This window comes from Elephas maximus, chromosome 3 (assembly GCF_024166365.1).
Source record: "Elephas maximus indicus isolate mEleMax1 chromosome 3, mEleMax1 primary haplotype, whole genome shotgun sequence".
Lineage (NCBI taxonomy): Eukaryota > Metazoa > Chordata > Mammalia > Proboscidea > Elephantidae > Elephas > Elephas maximus.
Window position 1 is genome coordinate 136,346,355 of NC_064821.1, and position 22,938 is coordinate 136,369,292.

Sequence of the window (22,938 nt, forward strand, 5' to 3'; positions counted from 1 at the left end):
AATATTTGTCCCTTTGCAAGTGACTAATTTCACTTAGCATAATGCCTTCCAGATTCCTCCATGTTATGAAATGTTTCACAGATTCAGAGGGCATTTTAGTGAGGAGATAAGCTAGTAAATGTATCAGGTGGTGATGAAGAAAAAGGTCAGAAGGATAGGTCAAGACAGGGGTAGTGATTGCTGCCATGTTATAATAGAAAGGAAGGTTAGGGCAGGCCTCTCTATTAAGGGGAATTTTGAAGCAACCTCAAGGAAGTGACAGAGCCACAGTTTTTTGGAAGAAAAGCATTTAAAGCAGCTGGAACAAGTGCAAAGGCCCGGAGGTTTCAGGTGGACTTAGATAAGAGTGATAACAAGAAGGTTCAAAATCTACCTAGTATTTGCTGTCATATTGGCTGTGGGGTTATGAAGGAAAGATGAGTCAAGGATGACACCAAGGTTTTTGGCTAGAGCAACTCAAAGAATAGAGATACCATTTACTAAGATGAGAAAAATTTCTGGAGGTATTGGATCCTTTAATGTGTCTTTTTATGTTAAGTGTGTCAGTTAGAGATATATAGTGAAATATTTATGAATAAAATTATATGGTGTCTAGGATTTGCTTTAAAATACTTCAGAAGAGAAAAGGGGTAATTGAAACAAGATTAGCAGAATGTTGATAGTTGTAGCTAAGTGATGGGTTCATATAGATGTTATTTGTGTATGTATATTGTATATATAATTTTTTATATACTTAGTCTCTTCTTTTGTATATGTCTGACATTTTCCAAGTAAAATGTGTAAGGAGAAAAGATGGTTATAAAATATAAGATGTGAAATTTGGAATGCGGTATGTTCAACAAAACAGGGCTTTCCCATTTTAGTATTTAGTCAGTAACTTAGTTTTTACTCTAAATTGAGTTGACATTAGTACAGTGCCAAGGTACCAAGTTTCATGCTAATAAAGCTTAAAGCTAAGAATAGCTTAAGAGCTATGCCAGTTACTTTTTATAAGCAATAAGAACAGTGGGAAGGCAATTAAACTTTTTTATTTCAAAATAATTCCATTCAAATCTAATTGTACCTTAAGGAATAGGCCGTTTTCTGCTTGGCCAACTGCCATACTTACTTTGATTTCACTTAAAATTTTTTAAATTCAGCATATTCCTTGTTTTAAAAAAGAAGAAGAATATAAATGGATCTCCAGTCATCACCACTTGGCTCTCATTGTTTTAAGATTTTTTATATACCTTAGTTTACTTTAAAAGGAATGTCGAATTAGAATAACATACAAATGAACATGCGTATTTATTCCTTACTAGTTGATTTGGTTGTTTGTTATTTTTAACTCCCTCAAAAAAAAAAGCCTCAGATGGTTTATCTTCACTAAATTGCTATTTTATTACCATATTTTTACGCAAATAATGCCTGTGTTTTTGTGTTTGCTGGCCAAGCCAGCCACCCTCACAAGCACTACCATGCCAATCTTCTTCCATATGTTGGTGTAAAAAAAAAAATTAGCATAACACATATAGAAATACAGGGGAGGGGCATGACCGGCATGTTAAATGCTTTTGTTATTTTTACTAGTTTTTTCTAACATTGTATTCACTGACCTTGAAGTTGATGAATTGCAGACTACAATACTAAACTTCAGTCTACATTTATTGAGTACCTCCTATGTGTTTGGCATTGAAGGATACAAAAGTAAGTGAGGCCTAGTCCTTGTCCTCAAGGACTTACTTCATTGTGGTCTTAAAGTTTGTCATAGTTGAATATTTTATTCTTTGTAGTAAATACCAATTTCGTGAATTACTGTTTTCTTCATTTGATAAATCTTTCAAGTGGATGAAGAAACAAGATTCATCTTTAATTGAGAATTGATATTGAAGCAAAACTTTGCTCACCATCTTTGTAATAACACTATATACTTTTAAAAATATTTTCAAACTAAATTACTTGGGGGGCTCGTATTAAATTTCTAACATTTCCTCTGTACTGATTGCTAAAATTACACAGTGAACTTTGTGTCAACTATTTTGTGAGGGGTGGGAAGTCTTTAAAATTCAGTAGTGGACTCATCATTGAGTCCCTCATTTAGTTAGTTCATTAAGCCTAATGGGGTTGCCCTGAGATGGAATCAACTCAGGCAACTGGTGGTGGTGAGGCTGGAGATACAAAGATAAATATGATGCTGCCCTCAACTAGCTCCTGTCAGACCTGTCTGAATGGAATCCCAACTTGGCCAAACACTCTCTCTTAAGCCCTTCTAAAATCCTGTCTCTCTTGCCAAATTTAAACTGTGGTAACTTCAAGTCTCCCATATTCTGATAAATTAAGCATGTCACATTCAAAATCCACAAAATCTCCTTCTGTAAAAAACTCTGCATATTTAATGTTACTTAAAATTGTCTTCACCTAATAAATGTTCTAGCAGGTCTGGGTGTTTGCCTAACCCTCCTCCTCCCCCCACACACAGCTGCTTTAGGTGGTGGTTCAGTGGTAGAAGTCTCCCTTTTATGCAGGAGATCTGGCTTCGATTCCCTGCCAACCACCTCACGTGCAGCCACCACCATCTGTCATTGGAAGCTCGTGTATTGCTATGATGCTGAGCAGGTTTCCGAGCTTCCTGGCTAAGACAGACTAGGAAGAAAGGCCTGGTGATCTACTTTAAAAAATCAGCCATTGAAAACCCTATGTCACAACAGCCCATCTGCAACTGATCATGGGAATGGTGCAGGACTGGGCAGCATTTTGTTCCGTTGTGTGTGGGGTCTCCATCAGTTGGGGGCCGATCCAATGGTAACTGACAGCAACACTCTGTAGTAAAGAAAGGGTTACTATCTGGTATAATGTGGCTGACTTGGAAAATCTGTCCCTCAAAACCTTATTTACAATAAAGCAATGTTCACAGAAAATATATGCAGGAAAGGGAGTCAAACTTTCTGGTCTTGGTCATTTTCGTTCGCTGGCCATCAAGTGGACTCAGACTCACGGTGACCCCACGTGCATCAGGGTACAACTGTGCTGCCTAGCGTTTCCATTGGTTGTGATTGTCAGGCAAGGAAGGTCCCTCTGGGTGGACTCAAACCTCCAATCTTAGGGTTAACAGCATATTAACCATTTGTGCCAACTAAGGAGTCCTCATGTAATCTTATGGTATTGCAAATTAAATATTACGAAAGTATTGTATATCAAGTTAAAGTTTAAGGAACATTAGGTTTGGATTTCCATGAGTTGTTTACATTCTGACTTTTATTGTAGGGTATTTTTACTTTTTTTTAATCATTAAGCTGAATTGCTATCCATTCGTCAGTACCTACTGTAGTTTCTAATAACTATTACCGTCAAGAGACTACAAAGGCAGTAATGATTTCAGACTTGAAGATGTTGAAAGCTAAAAAATTGAAGGGTAAAATTTTTAAATTTTGATAACTAGGAAAGGGATTTTTAAAAAAAAAAAAAGAAAGAATAAGTCTTTCGTCCTTAAGAAAAAGGTGCCATTATTATAATTTTGTATTTGTTTAGGCAGCATTATTATCCCAGCTAGATCCAAAAATCCTTGGGGGTGAGAGCCATATTAATGCTGATCATATATCTCATATACAGTAGAAGAAATAGATGCTCTATAAATATTTGTGATTAATAACCTCAGTCCCCTTAATTTAGTTGAGATAACATGTAGTTTTCTATATACATTCTTAAAAATGTTTAGGGAAAAAAATTAAAACAGTGTATTATTTTGTTATCTTAATATGACATACATTGATTGATGAGGAAAAAATCATTTACCCCCCAACAATGATAATATTATGAGAAATATTATGTCTTTTATAGTTGTACATTTAAGTAATAAAATTTTAACTTATATTTCAATTTTAAAATATGATAACAGCAATGTTCTTGGACTGTCCCGCTCCTTTTTTTGTTCATTCAAGATAAGGTTTAGGTTACCCTTAATTTGGTGAATAAAACCAACCAAAACCAAACCTATTGCCATCGAGTTGATCCTGACTCACAGTGACTCTATAGGACAGAGTAGAACTGTCCTGGAGGGGATTTTCAAGGAGCAGCTGGTGGGTTCAGACTGCCAACCTTTTGGTTAGCAGCCCATTTCTTAACCCCTACACCACCAGGGAATAGTTACTGACTGTTAGGTGGGAAGTAGAGGTAGCCGGAGGAAACAGCTGTTTAGAGTGCTATGAACAAAGATACAAGAGTAAAGGAGCACTGAATATGTTTGGATAATGGTGATAGAAATATAAATTATGAATTTCTAGAAGCCAGTAAGTGTATTAATAATACACTAATTTTTCCCTTAAAACATTTTCAAAAATATGCAACAGAAAATTACAAGTTATCTCAACTGTATTTACTGGAAGTGACTGACTCAAACAGATGTGAGATTGAATCCCAACTTTTAACACTTTGGACAAGATTTTTAATCAGTCTGAGCCTCACCTTCATCACCAAAATTATTCTTAACTATATTACAAGATTCTTTTGAGTATTAGATATAAAATATGCAGTTTAGTATATGACGTTTTTGAATACATACCAAACACTGACACTGTTAAGAATAATTATAACTGATCTTACTGAAGAAACCATTAAAAAATAAATAAATAAAACAAGAGACATATATAATGTACGGAAATATGAAGGAAGCACAGATGTAGGTAGAGTGAAAAAAAAGTTTTCACTCTCAGAAAATGCAAGTAAGCATCAGGTAGAATTTATTACTGGTATTTAAATACGTTGCTCATGTGGGCCTTCCTACAAAACTGCTATTTTCTAAACAGATTTTCTGTGATCAGACTCTTTATCTCACTTATTAAGGGTATCTCGTATGGTTTTTTTGTTTTGTTTTCCATTCTAAACTAAAATAGTAAAAAACTTACTACGTTTGTAGAATCTTTGTAAGTCAGCTTACATATTTTCTTTGTTTCTTCCTTACATTTACACAAATAAGTAACTTGTTGCAAATATTCATATTTGCACTATTAAACTTTTACACTCTTTGTCTTCTATCACTAAGTGTATTTAATGGCCTTAGTGTCATCAGAATCTCAAAGAAAATGCTAAATAATTAAGCAAACAGGCCTTCTGACAGAAAGATTGAAACATTTTATTCCCAAATAGTTAACTTTCTAATTGCTGGTGCTCTGAAATACTTATTTCAGAAGGAGAAATTTGCCCTAAAATCTAACTTGTATCAGGTAAATCCAGTGACTGTTTAACCACTGTTATGTTTATAAACTTTTTAAGCAATCATTTCCAATTGTTACCTTTAATTCCATTGTGTTTCTAAAAGAGTGTCATGTACAAAGATTGAGCTCACAGTTTTTTTTTATATCGATCTGGTGATTTTTGTATTATTAATCTGTTCTTAGTTATTACATATAAATTAGGATTTCTACAGAGAAATTGGAGCCATGGTGGTGTAGCAGTTAAGACCTCATCTGCTAACCAAAAGAAGGTCAGCGGTTCAAATCCATCAGCTGCTCCTTGGAAACCCTGTGGGGTAGTTGTGCTCTGTCCTGTAAGGTCACTAATAAGTTGGAATAAACTCGATGGCAGCGGATACAGAGAAATTAGTATTTAATATGCATACAGGTGGTGCAGATGATCCTATAGCAGTAATGCAACTGGAAGATAAATCATCATCCTTAGACTTTGACATAGCTGATTTCTTATCATTCTGTCTCAGCTTAATTGTTACCTGCTCCATTTCTCTGAACACCCCCATTTCACATTCCCAAACTCCTGCTTCCCATTCCAGGCCCAGGTTGCATATCTCTCCTCCTTGATCCTTTCTGATTCTTCCCCCTCCTCCTACAGAATTAATTCTTCTTCCTCTACACTTGCATTCGTATTCACTCAGTCACTTGTTCTCTCACTCAGGAACCACTCTCAACATAGGACCACCTATGTTGGTCCTAACCTCCACCATTTTTATATGTGTGTCATTATGAAATTATCCTGTTTATTTGTATGTTTATTGTCTGTCTTCCCCCATTAAAACGTAAACTTCCTAAGACCAAGAACTTTGTTTTGTTACCTGCTGAGACCCATGTGCTTAGAATGTAGGTGTTTAATATTTTTGAAGGAATGAATACAGTGAACAAATAAATGGATATACTTGCTTATTAAGGGAAAATCTAATGCATGTGGTTCAATTTTTAAAGTGCCAGGTGAAGAATTTTTCTTTACTGGCAGGGCTTCCTTTACACATGATGTTCACCTGGGTCTAATCCTTTTTTCCTCTCCTTTTGGTTGATTTATCTGGGAGATTTTTTATTTTAACCATTGGAGGTAGACTTTGAACATGTCAGTTTCTAATTTACACCTCTGTAGGAGAACTATCGCTTAGAATCTTCTAGAATATGCAGAGAAGACCAAGGCTCTCTCTTAAGAATGAGGCTTGCATACTTATCCAACTGGCCTTCTGACCAGGGTCTGTTTTTTTCCCAGCTTCATTCCAATCCTCAATTACATTACACTACAAGTTTATGAGATGAGGCAATAACTTTGGGACTGCTGTTCTCAATTCCACCCCTTGGATCAGGAATTAGCTCAAGGCCAGTATCAAAAAGACCTAAGACTTCCCGAAAGCTACTTAAGCTATTTCTAGCCCCTGAACAGGATCTTCAATGGGGGTTTTAACCAGAAATCTAAAAATAAAATTCTAGTGAACCTTTCAGCTAAAAGTGCTAACTGGTATCAGACCAAGAAAAAAGATGCTGAAAGAAACATAATAAAACTCAGAAAAGATAAGAGCAACAGTAGAGATTTTAAGAAAGGGGAAGAGGGGGAAGCAAGGTGAATATTATATTTTGTTGCTGGAAATGAGCTGTGACTAATGATCATAGAATCAGTTATAGTGATATGTCTGTGTGAAGGTGGCAGAAAAACACATATTCAAGAGGAAAGTTACTTGTGAAAAACAGCCTGAGTCATCACCTCTAATATTTTAAGTAAAAATACGCACAAGTGTCTATAAAAGCTACACAGAAATCTTTTATCTCTTTATTTTCATATAGAAAATGCTGCCTTTCCTCAAACACCAGCTTACTCAGGGTAATAAAAATTGATACGCTGAGTACACTTAATAATTTGATGATCTTTAAGAAATGCCTTCACAGTATGAATAAAGATGTTCCAAAAGTTTGTTTATAAATCAATTTCTAGAACATATCCTAAAGAAACAACTTAAATGTTAGTTTCCCAGAACATCCCATAAAAGCGTATCTAACTAGGTGTGATTAAAGTGACAGTAGTATCTGAGACACATTAAACATAAGCTGCCCTTTTTAATTCCAAATTATAATTACCAGGCACTGAACAAAGTGATTTATATAATGATCTTCTTAAAGCACCGTAAGATATACTTGTCTCTTTTGTGATAGAGGGTCCTTTGGCAAGCTTTGGAATATTTCTTCTTAAGCTTACTCAAGTTCATATAGCAGCACAGTCTGAACTTGAATTCAACTGCAGCTGACTCAAAGCTCTTACTCTTTACCACTATACTCTCCTACCTTGTATGTACGAAACATTTGTGTACTTAGGCAGTGTGCTAGGTTTTCTACAGAATTCATACCATACACTTTAGCAGAAGAACGAAGGATGTGTGGTACCTATAAAACAAAGTCATCATAAATGCCATAAAAGCAGTATGGAAGCTTTACCACAGGGGCAAAAGCATACTATTCAGAAACAGTGTCTTACAAACAAACTTGAGGCACAATTATTTGCAGATTTGGAGGTGTTTGGATTTGAGTTTGCTTTTTAATTGTTGATATAGTTTCCTAAAGTTTATTTGAGATATATGTAATTTTTTTCTTTTTAAATCAATAACAGTTCACAGAAGAAAAGCTTGGCCAGGCAGAGAAGACAGAACTGGATGCTCACTTGGAGAACCTCCTTAGCAAAGCTGAATGTACCAAAATATGGACAGAAAAAATAATGAAACAGACTGAAGTTTTATTGCAGCCAAATCCAAGTAAGAAACCTTTTACCTCTTGTCTGTCTTACTAATCCTTAAAAGTACTTTTAGTGGGGTTTTTGTTGTTCTTGATATTTGTTTTAAAAAATGCAGCTATAAGGAATAGTGAGGAGTCTGGGAAACATAATATGGATGAATCTGGAGAACAATATGCTGAGTGAAATAAGTCAGTCACAAAAGGACAAATATTGTATGGTCTCACTATTATAAAAAGTCAAGAATAGGTATGCATGCAGCAACATTCTTTGATGGTTACTGGGGTGGGAGAGGTAGGAAGGAGGAATCACTTTCTAGACAGGTAGACACTTGATATTTTTGATGATGGGAAAAGCAATACCAAATGTGGATGAAGTTTGCACAACTTGACCAAGGTAAATGAAGACACTAAGAAGTACACACACACAAAAAGGGACAATTTCGCTAAATGCTATAGAACATACGCAATTTTGCAAAAACAGTAATAACAGCCAAGAAATATGTTTGTGGCTACATAAGTAGATATGAATGCATATATGTTATAAGAAGGCATATGTGTGTATAGATGTATCTGTAGGCATATATACATATGTACATGTTTTTGTGTGCTGCATATATATTCATATATGTAACAAGCACATGGGGGCTCAGTTATGGAGACTTTCTACACATAACCAAACACCTCACGGTATTGGTTTATTGAGTTAAAATGCTTAGGACCATAGTCTTCTGGGACAACTCAGCCAACTGGCACAGCATAGGTCATAAAAGTAATGTTCTGCATCATAGTTTGGTGAGTAGTATCTGCGTCTTAAAAGCTTGTGAGTAGCCATCTGAGACATGATTGGTCTCTACTCGTCTGAAGCAAAAGAGAATGAAGGAAACCAAAGCCTCAAAGAAGAAACTAGACCACAGGACTAACAGCCCACACAAACCGTGGCCTTAGCCTGAGACCAGAAGAACTAGATGGTGCCTGGCTACTTCTACTGATCTTTCTGACCAGGGACAATATAGAAGGTCCTGGATAGAATCAGGGGAAAATGTAGTACAAAATTTGAATTTCTGAAAAATGCTAGGCTTACTGGACCGGTAGAGACTAGAGGAACCCCTGAAATTATCGCCCTAAGATACCCTTTGCAATTGGAACTGAAGCTACTCCTGGAGGTCACCTTTCAGCCAAATAATAAATTGGCTTATAAAATAAACACTGTCACCTGTGAGTAATGTGCTCTCTTAAACAGCTAACTATATGAGACCAAATTGTCAACATTTACCTAAAAGCAAGGAGGGAAAGGGAAGCTAAATCAGTGGTAACAGAATGGAAAAATGAGAATGCTGCCACATTATCGAAACCGTAACCAATTTCAACAATTTTTTATAAAAATTGTGAAATGAGAACCTAATTTGCTGTGTAAATTTTCGCCTAAAACACAATTAAATATTTTTTTATTAAGTTTTAGTGACTAATGAGAGTTTTTTGGTTTGTGGCTTTGGGGGCTATGGTTGTTTTTTTGTTTGCCTTGGTGAAGAAGAGAGTGATAAACTCCTTTGTGTGTCCTTTAACAAATTTACAAGTAACATTTTTTGAGTCCTTTGTAAAATCCCATTGAAAGCTCAGTTTTAGGCAGTGATTTCTTTGAATTTTAAGAATCATAAGAGTGTGTGAAGACAAATTAATCATCCTTTTTTATCCAGGGGAGGATCATCCCTAATTAATTAATGGAAAATTATATAAAGGCTTAAATGGTTGCCAGTGATTTATGTTTATGTTATTTTGTTCATTTTCACATTGTTTCATTTGGTTTTCAGACAACGCTGAGGTTTTTCATATCACCTAACTCAATAATGTTGCAAATAAAGGTGCATAATTGTTTATTGAATGAAACTTAGAAGTTAGCATCTTGTTCAGTGTAGCATAGCTAATTAGAAGTAGACTAGAAACAGGCAAGTTTCAAGCTTTAAAATTTGGTGTTATCGTATAAACTTCAAGCTCTATACAAAATATTGGTAATTCTATGCTATTTTAGTTAAATCATGTTGTTATTACCTCCCATTGAGTCAACCCCCAACTCATGTGACCGTGTGCTCAAAGGAACAAAGCACTGACCTGTCCTGTGCCATCCTCAAGGTTGATTGTGGATCGGACTATTGTGATCCATAGGCTTTTCACTACCTGATTTTTGGGAGCAGATTGCCAGGGGTTTCTTCCTTGTCCGTCATAGTCTGGAAGTTAAATCTTAGTAACTTTGCATTTTTTTTTCATTTTCTATCGTGCATTAAGTGAAAGCTTACATAGGAAATTAGTTTCCTGTTTGATAATTTGTGCACAAAGTGTTCCATGACATTGGTTCCATTCCCCACATCGTGTGTGTCCTCCCACCATTTCACTCCTAGGTTCCCCATTTCCATTTGTCCTGAATTTCTACCCCTTCATGCCTTCTCATCTTTGCTTTTGGGCAAATGTTGCCCTTTTGATCCCATATAATAGATTGTTCTAAGAAATACGTTCCTCTTGAGTGTTATTGTTTATTTTACGAGCCTGTCTATGGTTTGACTGATCGGTGGTCTCCGCTAATGGCTTTAGTTCCAGCTCAGAAGGGAATCTTATGGCCATATTCTCAGGGGCTTCTCTAGTCTCTGTCAGACCAGTAAGTCAGGTCTTTTTTGTGAAGTTGTTCTGTAACTTTTCTTCCACTTTGTCTGGCACCTTCTGTTGTGATCCCAGTCAGAGCGGTCGGTAGCGGTACCTGGGCACCATCTGGTTCTTCTGGTCTCGGGGTCATGTAGGCTACAGTTCATGTGGTCCATTAGACCTGTGGATTAATTGCTCCGTTGGGCCTTTGGTTTTCTTAATTCTCTTTTGCTCCAGGTGGTAAAGACTGATAATTTTATCTTAGATGGCCACTCGCAAGTTTTTAAGACCCCAGATGCTACTCGCCAAAGTAGGATGCAGAAGTTTGTCTTTATGAACAATGTTGTGCCAGTTGACATAGGTGTGTCCCAAGTCTATGGTCCTTCACCATCGAGCCTAGGAACTTCTTTCCACGAGGTGCTTGGTTATGTCTAAGAAGTTGCCCTGACTATGGCTCTTGTGAATCAACTCAATGGCAATGGGTTTGGGTTTTGTTTTTTTTTTTTTTGTCTATGTTGCTATATAAGCATCACCTACAGTTATATATGTAGAGGTATCCTCCACTTCGGTGACTTTTAAAATAGGTGTTTTACACTTTAAGTGACACCTGTTGTCTTTGGATAACTTCTTGGTATTTATTACCCATTTAAGGCCACTTAAATTATACACTGTGGCACTTAAGAAAAGACGTAGACATTTTCCTCTTGTTCCTTGCCCTATCCAGAGTCCATGCATATATATAGTCTATTCTGTGTGTTTTTCTGAATGGCTAGTAAGCTCATACACAGTCGGTAAATGGAGGAGTGATGTTAGTATAAAGAAGTTAAATGACTCATATATGATTTTTTACCCCAGAACATTAATGTTTTATGTCACCAGGTGGTAACAGGATTGTGACTGTTTTTTGTTGGTGCTCTGGTTATGAAGTTACATAGATTTTGAGTAGTCAAACTCAACCCTCAACTCTCTTTTTTCCATAAGCATTGTTATTTTTAGTGTGTGATTTTCCAAAACTTAGGGTTTTTCGGGTATATTGCATTGTAGCAGAGTTGCCTTAAGATTTTATTATGACCTACTGAATGACATATTGTAGTAAAAATTCATTTATTAATATCCCAAATGTTCTGTTAATTGAATAAAATCAGAACAGGCACACCTTGGAGATACTGCGGGTTCGGTTCTAGACCACCACAGTAAAATGAATATCACAGTTAAAGCAAGTCACATGAATTTTTTCATTTCCCAATGCATATAAAAGTTACATTTACACTATACTGTAGTCTGTTAAGTGTGCAATAACATGCCTAAAAAAAATGTACATGGCTTAATTAAAAAATGCTAACCATTTTTTAACAATGTGGGCCTTCAGCAAGTCTTAATCTTTTTGCTGGTGGAGGGTCTTGTCTTGATGTTGATGGCTGCTGACTGATCAAGGTGGTGGTTGCCAGAGGTTGGGGGGCTGTGGCAGTTTCTTAAAATAAGATGACAGTGAAGTTTGCTGCATCAGTCTACTCTTCCGTTCACCAAAGATTTCTCTATAGCATTCAATGCTGTTTGATAGCATTTTACCCACAGTAGAACTTATTTCAGAATTGGAGTCAATCATCTCAAACCCTACTGCTGCTTTATATAATATTCTAAATTCTTTGTTGTCATTTCAGCAATATTCACAGCATCATCACCAGGGTGGATTACACTTCAAGAAATCATTTTCTTTGCTCATCCATAAGAAGCAACTCTTCATCCATTAAAGTTTATCATGAGATTGCAGCTATTCAGTCACATCTTCAGACTGTACTTCTAATTCTAGTTCTCTTGCTTTTTCCACCACTTCTGTGGTTAACTTCCTCCACTGAAGTCTTGAGCCCCTCACAGTCATCCATGAGAGTTGGAATTAACGTCTTCCAAACTGTTGTTAATGTTGATATTTTGACCTCCTCCCATGATACACGAATGTTCTTAATGGTATCTGGAATGGTGAATCCTTTCCAGAAGGTTTTCAATTTACCTTACCCAGATCCATCAGAGGAATCACTATCTATTGCAGCTATAACCTTACAAAATGTATTTCTTAATAAGACTTGAAAGTCAAAATTATTCCTTGATCGATGAGCTGCAGAATGGATGTTGTGTTAGCAGGCATGAAAACAACATTAATCTCCTTGTACATCTCCATCAGAGCTCTTGGGTGACCAGATGCATTGTCGATGAGCAGTAATGTTTTGAAAGGAATCTTTTTTTCTGAGCAGTAGGTCTCAACAGTGGACTTAAAATATTCAGTAAACCGTGTTGTAAACAGAAGTGCTGTCATCCAGGCTTTGTTGTTCCATTTATAGAGAATAGGCAGAGTAGATTTAGCATAATTCTTAAGGCCCCTAGAACTTCCAGAATGGTAAACGAGCATTGGCTTCAACTTAAAGTCACCAGCTGCATTAGCCCCTAACAAGAGAGCCAGCCTGTCCTTTGAAGCTTTGAAGCCAGGTATTGACTTCCGTCTAGCTATGGAAGTCCTAGATGGCATCTTCTTCTGATACAAAGCTGTTTCATCTACTTTGAAAATCTGTTGTTTAGTGTAGCCACCTTTATCAATTATCTTAGGTAGATCTTCTGGATAACTTGCTGCAGCTTCTACATCAACACTTGCTGCTTCAGCTTGCCCTTTTACAACAGCTTCTTTCCTTAAACCTCATGAACCAATCTCTGGAGCTTCAGCCTTCTGCAGCTTCCTCACCTCTCTCAGCCATCACAGAATTGAAGAGAATTAGGGCCTTACTGTGGATTAGGCTTTGGCTTAAGGGAATGTTGCGACTAGCTTGATCTTCTATCCAGACCACGAAAACTTTCTCATATCAACAATAAGGCTGTTTTACTTTCATATCATTCGTGTGTTCACTGGACTAGCAGCTTTAATTTCCTTCAAGAACTTTTCCTTTGTATTCACAACTTGGCTAACTGGAGCAAGAGGCCTAGCTTTTGGCCTCTCTTCAGCTTTCAGCATGCCTTCATCAGTAAGCTTAATCATTCTAGCTTTTGACTTAAGGTGAGAGACATGTGATTCTTCCTTACACTTGAACACGTAGAGGCCGCTGTAGGTTGTTGATTGGCCTAATTTCGGTATTGTCATATCTTAGGGAACAGGAAGGCCCAGAGAGAGGGAGAAGGATGGGGAACAGCCGGTTGGTGGAGCTGTCAGAACACACAAAATTAAGTTTGCTGTCTTACATGGACACAGTTCGTGGTGCCTCAAAACGATTACAATAGTAACATTAAAGATGACCAATCACAGATCACCATAACAGATATAATAATAATGAAAAAGCTTGAAATATTGTGAGAATTACGAAAATGTGACACAGAGACACAAAGTGAGCAAATGCTGTTGGAAAAATGGCGCCAATAGTCTTGCTTGACACAGGGCTGTCAAAAATCTTCAATTTGTAAAAAACGCAGTAACCGTGAGGCACAATAAAGTGAAGTGCAATAAAACGAGGTATGCTTGTATAGGATTCAACTTTAAACTTCTGACTAGGTAGGTAGAAAAGCAGCAAAGCTAAAAATCACTCACAGTCAGAAAATGAAATTCTGAAATTTAGTTGGCATCTTCTAAGGGGTTGTTTTAAAAGGACTCTTTTGGGTCTCAACTTATTTAAAGATTTCCAAATTCCCAACTAGAAACTCTTCTGATGCTGCACAGGTCTACCACAAAAATGAGTATTATTCCAACAGTTTATTGTATATGTAGCTAACCCTTTGGTCAACTCCTGAGGTGTTTGTTACTAGTTCAGTTCATTCTTGAAATTTTCAGTGCAGAGTATGAAACTTATGCTGTTGTAGGAGTCTGTGTGAGGGGTTTAGAATGAGCTTATTTGACTTAGCTTCTTTTTTGAATTATAATTTTAATTTATATTTAATCATTTTGGGGGAAACTTTACCCGTTTTTTGTTTTTTTTTTTTGTCTATTTATCCCAGAGATACCTCAAGGTTTGGCAGTAATGTAAATGTAAATTCCTTTGATCATAAACATTATGCTAAACCAAATATTTTTTCAGATTTTACTGGATTTTTACCATTTATACCAATTTTCAGTTACTGCTTTTCACCTTATATCTTGTATTTTAAGCTTTTTAATGCTGAAATATTTTGAGCAAATTCATGCTCAGAGATACTGTGTATGTACTTGAAGTGTAATTGAACTAAAGCTGAGGCAATGTATTGCTAATCTCTGCCTATAGGCTATCCCAAGCCTGGATTGGTCTAGTCTTCAAGCTCCCATGTCTATTTAGACTCCAGGCTCTAGAGAGAGAGCTGAAGATGCCAGAAGTGTGTTGATCTTTGGTTCTTCTAGGTATTTTATACCCATAGTTTCCATTTGAAAATCCCTGATTTGAAATTATGAATATATATTCAAAGTTACAAGTTAATAAATAGGGCAAAAGCAGCTTTACTAAATATTGTGTGAATTACTACCAATCCTTTTCTGGAACTTAAAATTCCATAGACTACTCAAATTATTATTATTTTTTTTTTATGGAAACCCTGGTGGCATAGTGGTTAAGTGCTACGGCTGCTAACCAAAGGGTCGGCAGTTTGAATCCACCAGGCGCTCCTTGGAAACTCTGTGGGGCAGTTCTGCTCTGCCCTATAGGGTCGCTCTGAGTTGGAATCAACTCGACGGCACTGGGACTCAAATTATAGCTTTAGTTTCATTGTAAAGTATTTTTGTCCTAGGATATTATAAAATTTGTAAGATATAAACTTCTTAGAGCTATATAATATTCATGAATACAAATTTACATACTAAGATATGTACTTGAATGCATGCTAATTTCATATCTATTTTAAAATTTATATTAAAAAAACTCATTGCCATCAAGTCCATTCCGACTCATAGTGACCATATAGGACAGAGTAGAAATGCCCTATAGGGTTTCCAGGGCAGTAAATCTTTATACCAGACTACCACATCTTTCTCCCACAGAGCGGCTGGTGAGTAACCTTTCAGTTAGCAGCTGAGCACTTAACCACTGTACCACAAGGGCTCCTCAAATGGTTTATAGGGAAACAAAATCTTTTAAAAGATCTTTTGCTTTTTTGAAATCGTTCCTAATTTTAACTTTTCTCCTAGATGCCAGGATAGAAGAATTTGTTTATGAGAAACTGGATAGAAAAGCTCCAAGTCGTATAAACAACCCAGAACTCTTGGGACAATATATGATTGATGCAGGGACTGAGTTTGGCCCAGGAACAGCTTATGGTAAGTGAAAGGCAAAAAGTTTTGGTAAGAAGTATCTTCACTTTTAGATTTTTTAGGACTTAAGGACATTATTAACATTTGTCTATTATTAGTAGAATCAGTTTTCACTTCAAATTTATTATGTCAAAATTTTGGATGAAGTAAGAAATACAAGTTGTCAATAAATATGCATCGTTCAACTTAGTATTAATTTATTTAAGGATATATTCAGAAATGCTGGCAACGTAGTAGTTAAGACCTATGGCTGCTAACCAAAAGGTCGTCAGTTTGAATCCACCAGGTGCTTCTTGGAAACTCCATGAGGCAGTTCTGCTCTGTCCTATAGGGTCTCTGTGAGTCAGAATCGACTCGACAGCAACAGGTAGAGAATTCACATTATCCTTTTACTGTTGAAAGGTTAAATGAATTCTTCACTTATACTCCAGTAAAATCTTAAAAATATCTCTGTTGTAATACTTTTCATGATATGTTGCAATTTTTATTACATATGTTTCCTCTACTTGATTTTTGTTAAGCCTTTTGAGGGTTTATTTCTGTCTTAAAGTCACTTGGCACATAGTGTTTTAACAAATCATTAGTGTTTTGATTATACGATAATGTCGGTCCAGTGAAACCTGTGAGAGCCAGAACTCAATGGGACTGGCTTGTTTCCCCGAGTCTCATGGATCTTTCTTCTTTGACAGGTTAAGCCTTACCACTTTTCAGTCACTCTCTATTAGTAGAAAATACAGTAAAACCTCCGAAAGCCAGAACCTGTGTAAGGAGGAAACCAGTCAGAGAAAAACCAAAACCAAACCCATTGCTGTCCAGTTGATTCCAACTCATAGCGACCCTGTAGGACAGGGTAGAACTGCCCCATAGGGTTTCCAGGGAGCACCTGGTGGATTCGAACTGCCAACCTTTTGGTTAGCAGCCATAGCACTTAACCACTATGCCACCAGGTTTTCTAGTCAGAGAAGGAAAACTGAAATATTTCCCACTGACAGGTTTCACTGAAACCTGTGACAGCCAGAACTCTACAGGACTGCCTTGTTATTCCGGGTTTCACAAGTTTCTGCCTTTGACAGGGTGTAGTCTTACAACCACTTTTCTATAACTCTGTATTGGTGGAAAATATTTGAATATTCCTTCTCTTACCAGTTTCCACCTTACACAGGTTCTGGCTTTTACAGGTTTTACTGTGTTTGTGTTTTCCTTCTCTGATAGATTTCCACCTTACACAGCCTTCGGCTTTCTCAGGTTTTTCTGTGTAATTGAAAACAGAATCTACTCCCAGTCTGAACCAAAATAGAAAAGAGAGAAAACAGTTTTGTTATTGAATAAGCATTGAACCAGAATGTGATAAATATTATTGAATAACATTGAACCAGAATGTGTGTAAAACTAGAAAGAAATCTTACCCTTTCATATAGCAAAGTAGATACAATCCATTACATTAATGTTTTCAAGATAAAATTGTTAATTTGCTAGTATCTTTATGGCCACAGAGCCACTTGAAGTTATGCTAATCTTCTTCCAGGGAACCGGAGATAGGGACATGATCTTCCTTGTGATCTCCCTTGATCACATTTCAAAAGAGATAGCTCCTGGATCCTTGAGGAAACATCCTTGACGTACATACTTTTCAAAGATAGAGAAAGAACTTACGGTTGAGTTTTCTAAAGTAAATTTCGGAAGAAAAAGGGAGGAGGCCTCTTCCTTGTATTTGCCCTTACATACCCCCAAAATATTAACATGGGTTCTCTCTGGATGTTGGAATTATAATTTCTATTTTTTTCATATATTTTTAATGGTGTTTTATAGCTAAGCCAGCTTTGTTAATTGCTGTAATGACTTTTAAAACTCAAAGTTACTATGTATATCTTTATTATGCCTCAAATCTAATTTTCGCAGAACATGAGATGATTTCAGATTTCTGTAGCTGCTTTTCCTGGTATATATTGTAATAATCCTCTTTACTAAGACCTGCAGGAAATTGTCCTTACTGGATGTGAAACAACAGATTAAATGATTTCCCTGATTTACAAAATAGCTCACAAATTCTAGGATTAAATAAACTTAAAGACTTAGTAGTTATCTGTATGTCAGCGTGAAGGAAATAAGCTACATGCTATGTAGTGCCGTTAGTCCAGTGACTGTCTTTTCGATGTACAACTTTAAAACTTTGACATTGTGTTCCTCAAAATCTAATTCTCTCAGAAGCCTGAAAATGCTTAAAATTGCTACTGTTTTATTTTCTAAATTATAACGATAAATTTTTAGAAAAACTTTACACATCAAGCAGATTGTTTTATTGACTACTTATGTCAGATGCTGGGGTCTTAAAACCTAGTGCCGTTGGGGTCATAGAGGTACATAAAGGAGACCCAGTCCCTTTCTTCACCAAGCTGAAGGTCAAGTGGAGCATAAATATTAGAAAGGCTTCTGGATTTTGTTTTCCTTTTTTAATTTGCTTAATCTCTTTGCACCGTGAATGTACCCTGATTATTGAAATTGCACTTTGTAAACCTATTTATTGAAACCCTGGTGGCATAGTGGTTAAGCGCTACGGCTGCTAACCAAAGGGTCGGCAGTTCAAATCCACCAGGTGCTCCTTGTAAACTCTATGGGGCAGTTCTACTCTATCCTATAGGGTTGCTGTGGGTCGGAATCGACTTGACGGCACTGGGTAAACCTATTTATTAGTAATTGATAATAGCTAGTATTTGAGTATTCCAGGCATTGGTTAAGCACACTATACATTATGTGCATCATTTCAGTAAATTCTCACTTATATCCTGCTTATGGAAACCCTGGTGGTGTAGTGGTTAAGTGCTGTGGCTGCTAACCAAAGGGTCAGCAGTTCACATCCGCCAGGCGCTCCTTGGAAACTCTATGAGGCAGTTCTGTTCTGTCCTATAGGGTCGATATGAGTCGGGATTGACCTGACGGCACTGGGTTTGGTTTTTTGGTTTTATCCTGCTTATAACGCAAATTCTATTATCTGTATTTTAAAGACAAGGAACCAAGTTTAAAAAGGTTAAATAATTTAACTATGATCATACATGGAGTCCTGGTGGCACAGTGGTTAAAGCACTCAGCTGCTAACCAAAAGGTCAGCAGTTTGAACCCACCAGCCACTCCACAGGAGAAAGATGTGGCAGCCTGCTTCAGAAATGATTTATAGCCTCGGAAACCCTATAGGGCAGTTCTGCTCTGTCTTACAGGGTAGCTGTGAGTTGGAATGGAGTTGATGCGAGCAGGTTTGGTTTTTTGGTTTATGATCATACAGCTAGTGAATGATTCAGATGCACATCTGTCTGTATCCAGAGACTGCCCTCTTAGCTACTGCGCTATATTACCTGTCTTACAAATCAGATCTAATCTCATTCTAACATGCAGGGATTAAGAACAACAGAACTAAACTTTTATTAGAGATACTGCTCAGAGCAGAACCCGGATCTTGTGGTTCCCTTTCCAATGCTGTACTTTCCGCAGCCTTTGTCCTATTTAATTATCAGGGTATATGTGTTACAGAAACATGACCTTTTTTTTTTTTCTTAAGATATAAAGGAAACCTTGGTGGTGTAGTTGGCAAGAGCTATGGCTGCTAATCTAAAGGTTGGGAGTTCAAATCCACCAGGTGCTCCTTGGAAACCCTATGAGGCAATGCTACTCCGTCCTGTAGGGTTACTATGAGTCGGAATTGACTCGATGGCAGTGAGTGTGTGTGTGGTGTGTGTGTTTGTAAGATAAAAACAAACTATTATTTATAGATACTTGAGATAGTGCTTACGTATAGAGACAGAGGAGAAATTGTGACTATGTCTGCTTATTAAAATATTGTGAGCTTTGTATTTTCATAAGCATATCAACACAGTTTAAACTGTGACCGTAAATACTTTAGTGTATACTTCTCATACCACTTTGAACTGGTACAGTTAGCTATGACTTGGTAGAAAATTCATCTTTTGTGTTTTCATTTAGGTGTTTATAATCTTAGGAGACCTGGTGGTGCAATGGTTAAGTACTTGGCTGCTAATCGAACGGTTGGCAGTTCAAACCCACCAGCCACTCCATGGGAGAAAGGTGTGGCAGTCTACTTCCATAAAAGATTAACCAAATCGAAACCCACTGCCATCAAGTCAATTCAGGACTCATAGTGACCCTACAGGACAGAGTAGAACTGCCCCATAGGGTTCCCAAGGCTGTGATCTTTACGGAAGCAGAATGCCACATCTTTCTCCCAAGGAGCAGCTGGTGGGTTGGTGGGTTTGAACTGCTGACCTTTTGGTTAGCAGACGAAAGTTTTAACCACCGTGCCACCAGGCAGCTCCTCTGTGAAAGATTTCAGCCTTGGAAACCCTATGGGGAAGTTCTACTCTGTCCTATAGGGTCACTATGCATCAGAATCCGCTCAACGGTAGCACATTTTTTTGTTTGATATTTATAATCTTAAATTTACTTTTAAAATAAACTACCTTAATTACAGCTAACTTTATTTGATTATACTTAAACAAGTGACAAGTAACTTTAAAAGCAGATCAGATTGCTGATTTATCTTTATTACATGATTTTTTATTTCTTGATATTAACAGACAGTGGTTAAAAAGAAAAACAATCATTCTTCTTTTGCAGGTAATGCCCTTATTAAATGTGGAGAAACACAAAAACGAATCGGGACAGCGGACAGAGAACTGATTCAAACATCAGCCTTAAATTTTCTCACTCCTTTAAGAAATTTTATAGAAGGAGATTACAAAACAATTGCTGTGAGTTGAAAAATGCCACCCCCTTTTTTTAATAATTTAGATTTATGTACCTAGAGTTTTTAATAGTTTGCCCTCTTAGTGATGAATTTGAGAGCTTTTAACTGTGTGCATGTAGCAGATTGGAAAATTTTTAAAAATCTAGCCAGTTGCATGTTCAACAGAACACGAAACTAAACCAAAATAAAGGACTTTGGTTACATCGATTCCATTTTCGTGGCCCTACAATGTTATTGAGATGCCTTTACGTTTATTCTCTTTCATTATCAGCATTAAAATCTACAGAGAGGTTCCTGGAATTTCTATGAAAGTACAATATAGTACAGAATGTCACCGTAGCGTAGCCAGGGACCTAATAAATGGAAGGTGTGTTTGTAGCTGTTACACTCACTGTGTTTTTGTATCCCTAGAAGGTTATTGAAGTCCCTGCGTAGCACAGATGGTTAAGCACTAAACTACTAACCAAAGGGTTGGCAATTCATACCCACCCAGAGGCACCTCAGAGGTAAGGCCTGGTGATCTGTTTCTAAAAGGTCACAGCCTTGAAAACCCTATGGAGCAGTTTACTCTTCACATGTGGGGTTGCCATGAGTTGGAATCAGTTCAGTGGCAGCTAACAACAACAGAAGTGTATTTCTTTTTACGCTTCTATGATTTTTTGCTGAAGTATAAGAAATAACTATTATATCATTTTCTTTCCCAAACGTAATCTATTAATTTCTGTATTTTTTAGTTTAACTTGTTTTGTAGGTCATGAAGAATAATCCAGGTGGGACTTTTTTCTGACATTTTTGCAAAGCTGTTCTTTATTGTAAATTCTACTTCAGACTTGTTAATTTGCAGATTTCTTACCACAAAACATTATAGAAATTCATTATATTTACAATGGATCATGGCTGAAAGCAGAGAATACCAGAAAGATGTTTACCTGTGATTTATTGACCATGCAAAAACATTCGACTGTGTGGACCATAACAAATTATGGATAACGTTGCAAAGAATGGGAATTCCAGAACACTTAATTGTGCTCATGAGGAACCTGTACTTAAACCAAGAGGCAGTCATTCAAACAGAACAAGAGGATACTACATGGTTTAAAGGCAAGAAAGGTGTGCATCAGGGTTGTATCCTTTTACCAGACTTATTCAATCTGTATGCTGAGGAAATAGTCGGAGAAGCTGGACTGTATGAAGAAGAATGGGGTATCAAGATTAAAGAAAGACTCATTAACAACCTGTGATAGCAGATGACACAGCCTTGCTTGCTGAAAGTAAAGAGGACTTGAAGCACTTACTGATGAAGATCAAAGACCATAGCCTTCAGTATGGATTACACTTCAACATAAGAAAACAAAAAATCCTCACAACTGGACCAATAAGCAACATCATGATAAACGCAGAAGAGATTGAAGTTGTCAAGGATTTCATTTTACTTGGATCCACAATCAACACCATGGAAACAGCAGTTAAGAAATCAAATGACACATTGGCAGATATGCTGCAAAAGACCTCTTTAAAGTATTAAAAAGCAAAGATGTCATTTTAAGGACTAAGGGGCACCTGACCCAAGCCATGGTGTTTTCGATTGCCTCGTATGCATGTGAAAGCTGGACAGTGAATAAGGAAGACTGAAGAAGTGGTGCCTTATGAATTACGGTGCTGGCGAAGAATATTGAATATACTATGGACTGCCAGATGAACAAACAAATCTATCTTGGAAGAAGTACAGCCAGAATGCTCATCTAAGCAAGGATGGCAAGACTTCGTCTCACATACTTTGGTCATGTTATCAAGGGAGACCAGTCCCTGGAGGGGAGGACATCATGCTTGATAAAGTAGAGGATCAGTGAAAAAGAGGAAGACCCTTAATGTGATGGGTTGACACTGGCCACAATGGTTTACTCAAACATACCAGTGATTCCAAGAATGGCACAGGACTGGGCAGTGTTTCATTCTGTTGTACGTAGGGGTTGCTGTGAGTCGGAATTGACTCAATGGCACCTAACAACAACAACAATGGATTTATCTGTGGGAAACATATATTTGACCTCAGACAGAGGAAGAACCACCAAATTAAAATATGATTTAAAAGAAAATTGTCAGGATGAAATTTGATGTATAAAATCCGTTTAGAAATTAATAAAGTGAGAAAAAATTATTTTACCAAAAGGTCAACAATTACTCTAAAGCAAAGATGAGAAGATAAGGGGGCAGGGAAACCAGAGCACTGGAGATGGAACAACCAGAACACAAAGAGAATGTTTACACACTGTGAAAGTTGTAACTGATGTCACATTTGGCATTGATGAACAAGCTGTATAGAAAAATTGCCAAATGTGAACCTG

At 36.9% G+C, this 22,938-nt stretch overlaps 1 protein-coding gene across 2 annotated transcripts in view; it reads left to right on the forward strand.

The window, feature by feature from the left end:
• The window catches only part of SH3GLB1 (SH3 domain containing GRB2 like, endophilin B1), a 45,175-nt gene that overhangs the window by 4,646 nt on the left and 17,591 nt on the right, over positions 1–22,938 (forward strand). For both annotated transcript variants that reach the window (XM_049879678.1, XM_049879677.1), the window contains exons 2-4: positions 7,840–7,981; positions 15,718–15,846; positions 20,464–20,597. In XM_049879678.1, coding sequence (XP_049735635.1) covers positions 7,840–7,981; positions 15,718–15,846; positions 20,464–20,597 — 405 coding nt within the window. The remainder of the gene's footprint in view (positions 1–7,839; positions 7,982–15,717; positions 15,847–20,463; positions 20,598–22,938) is intronic.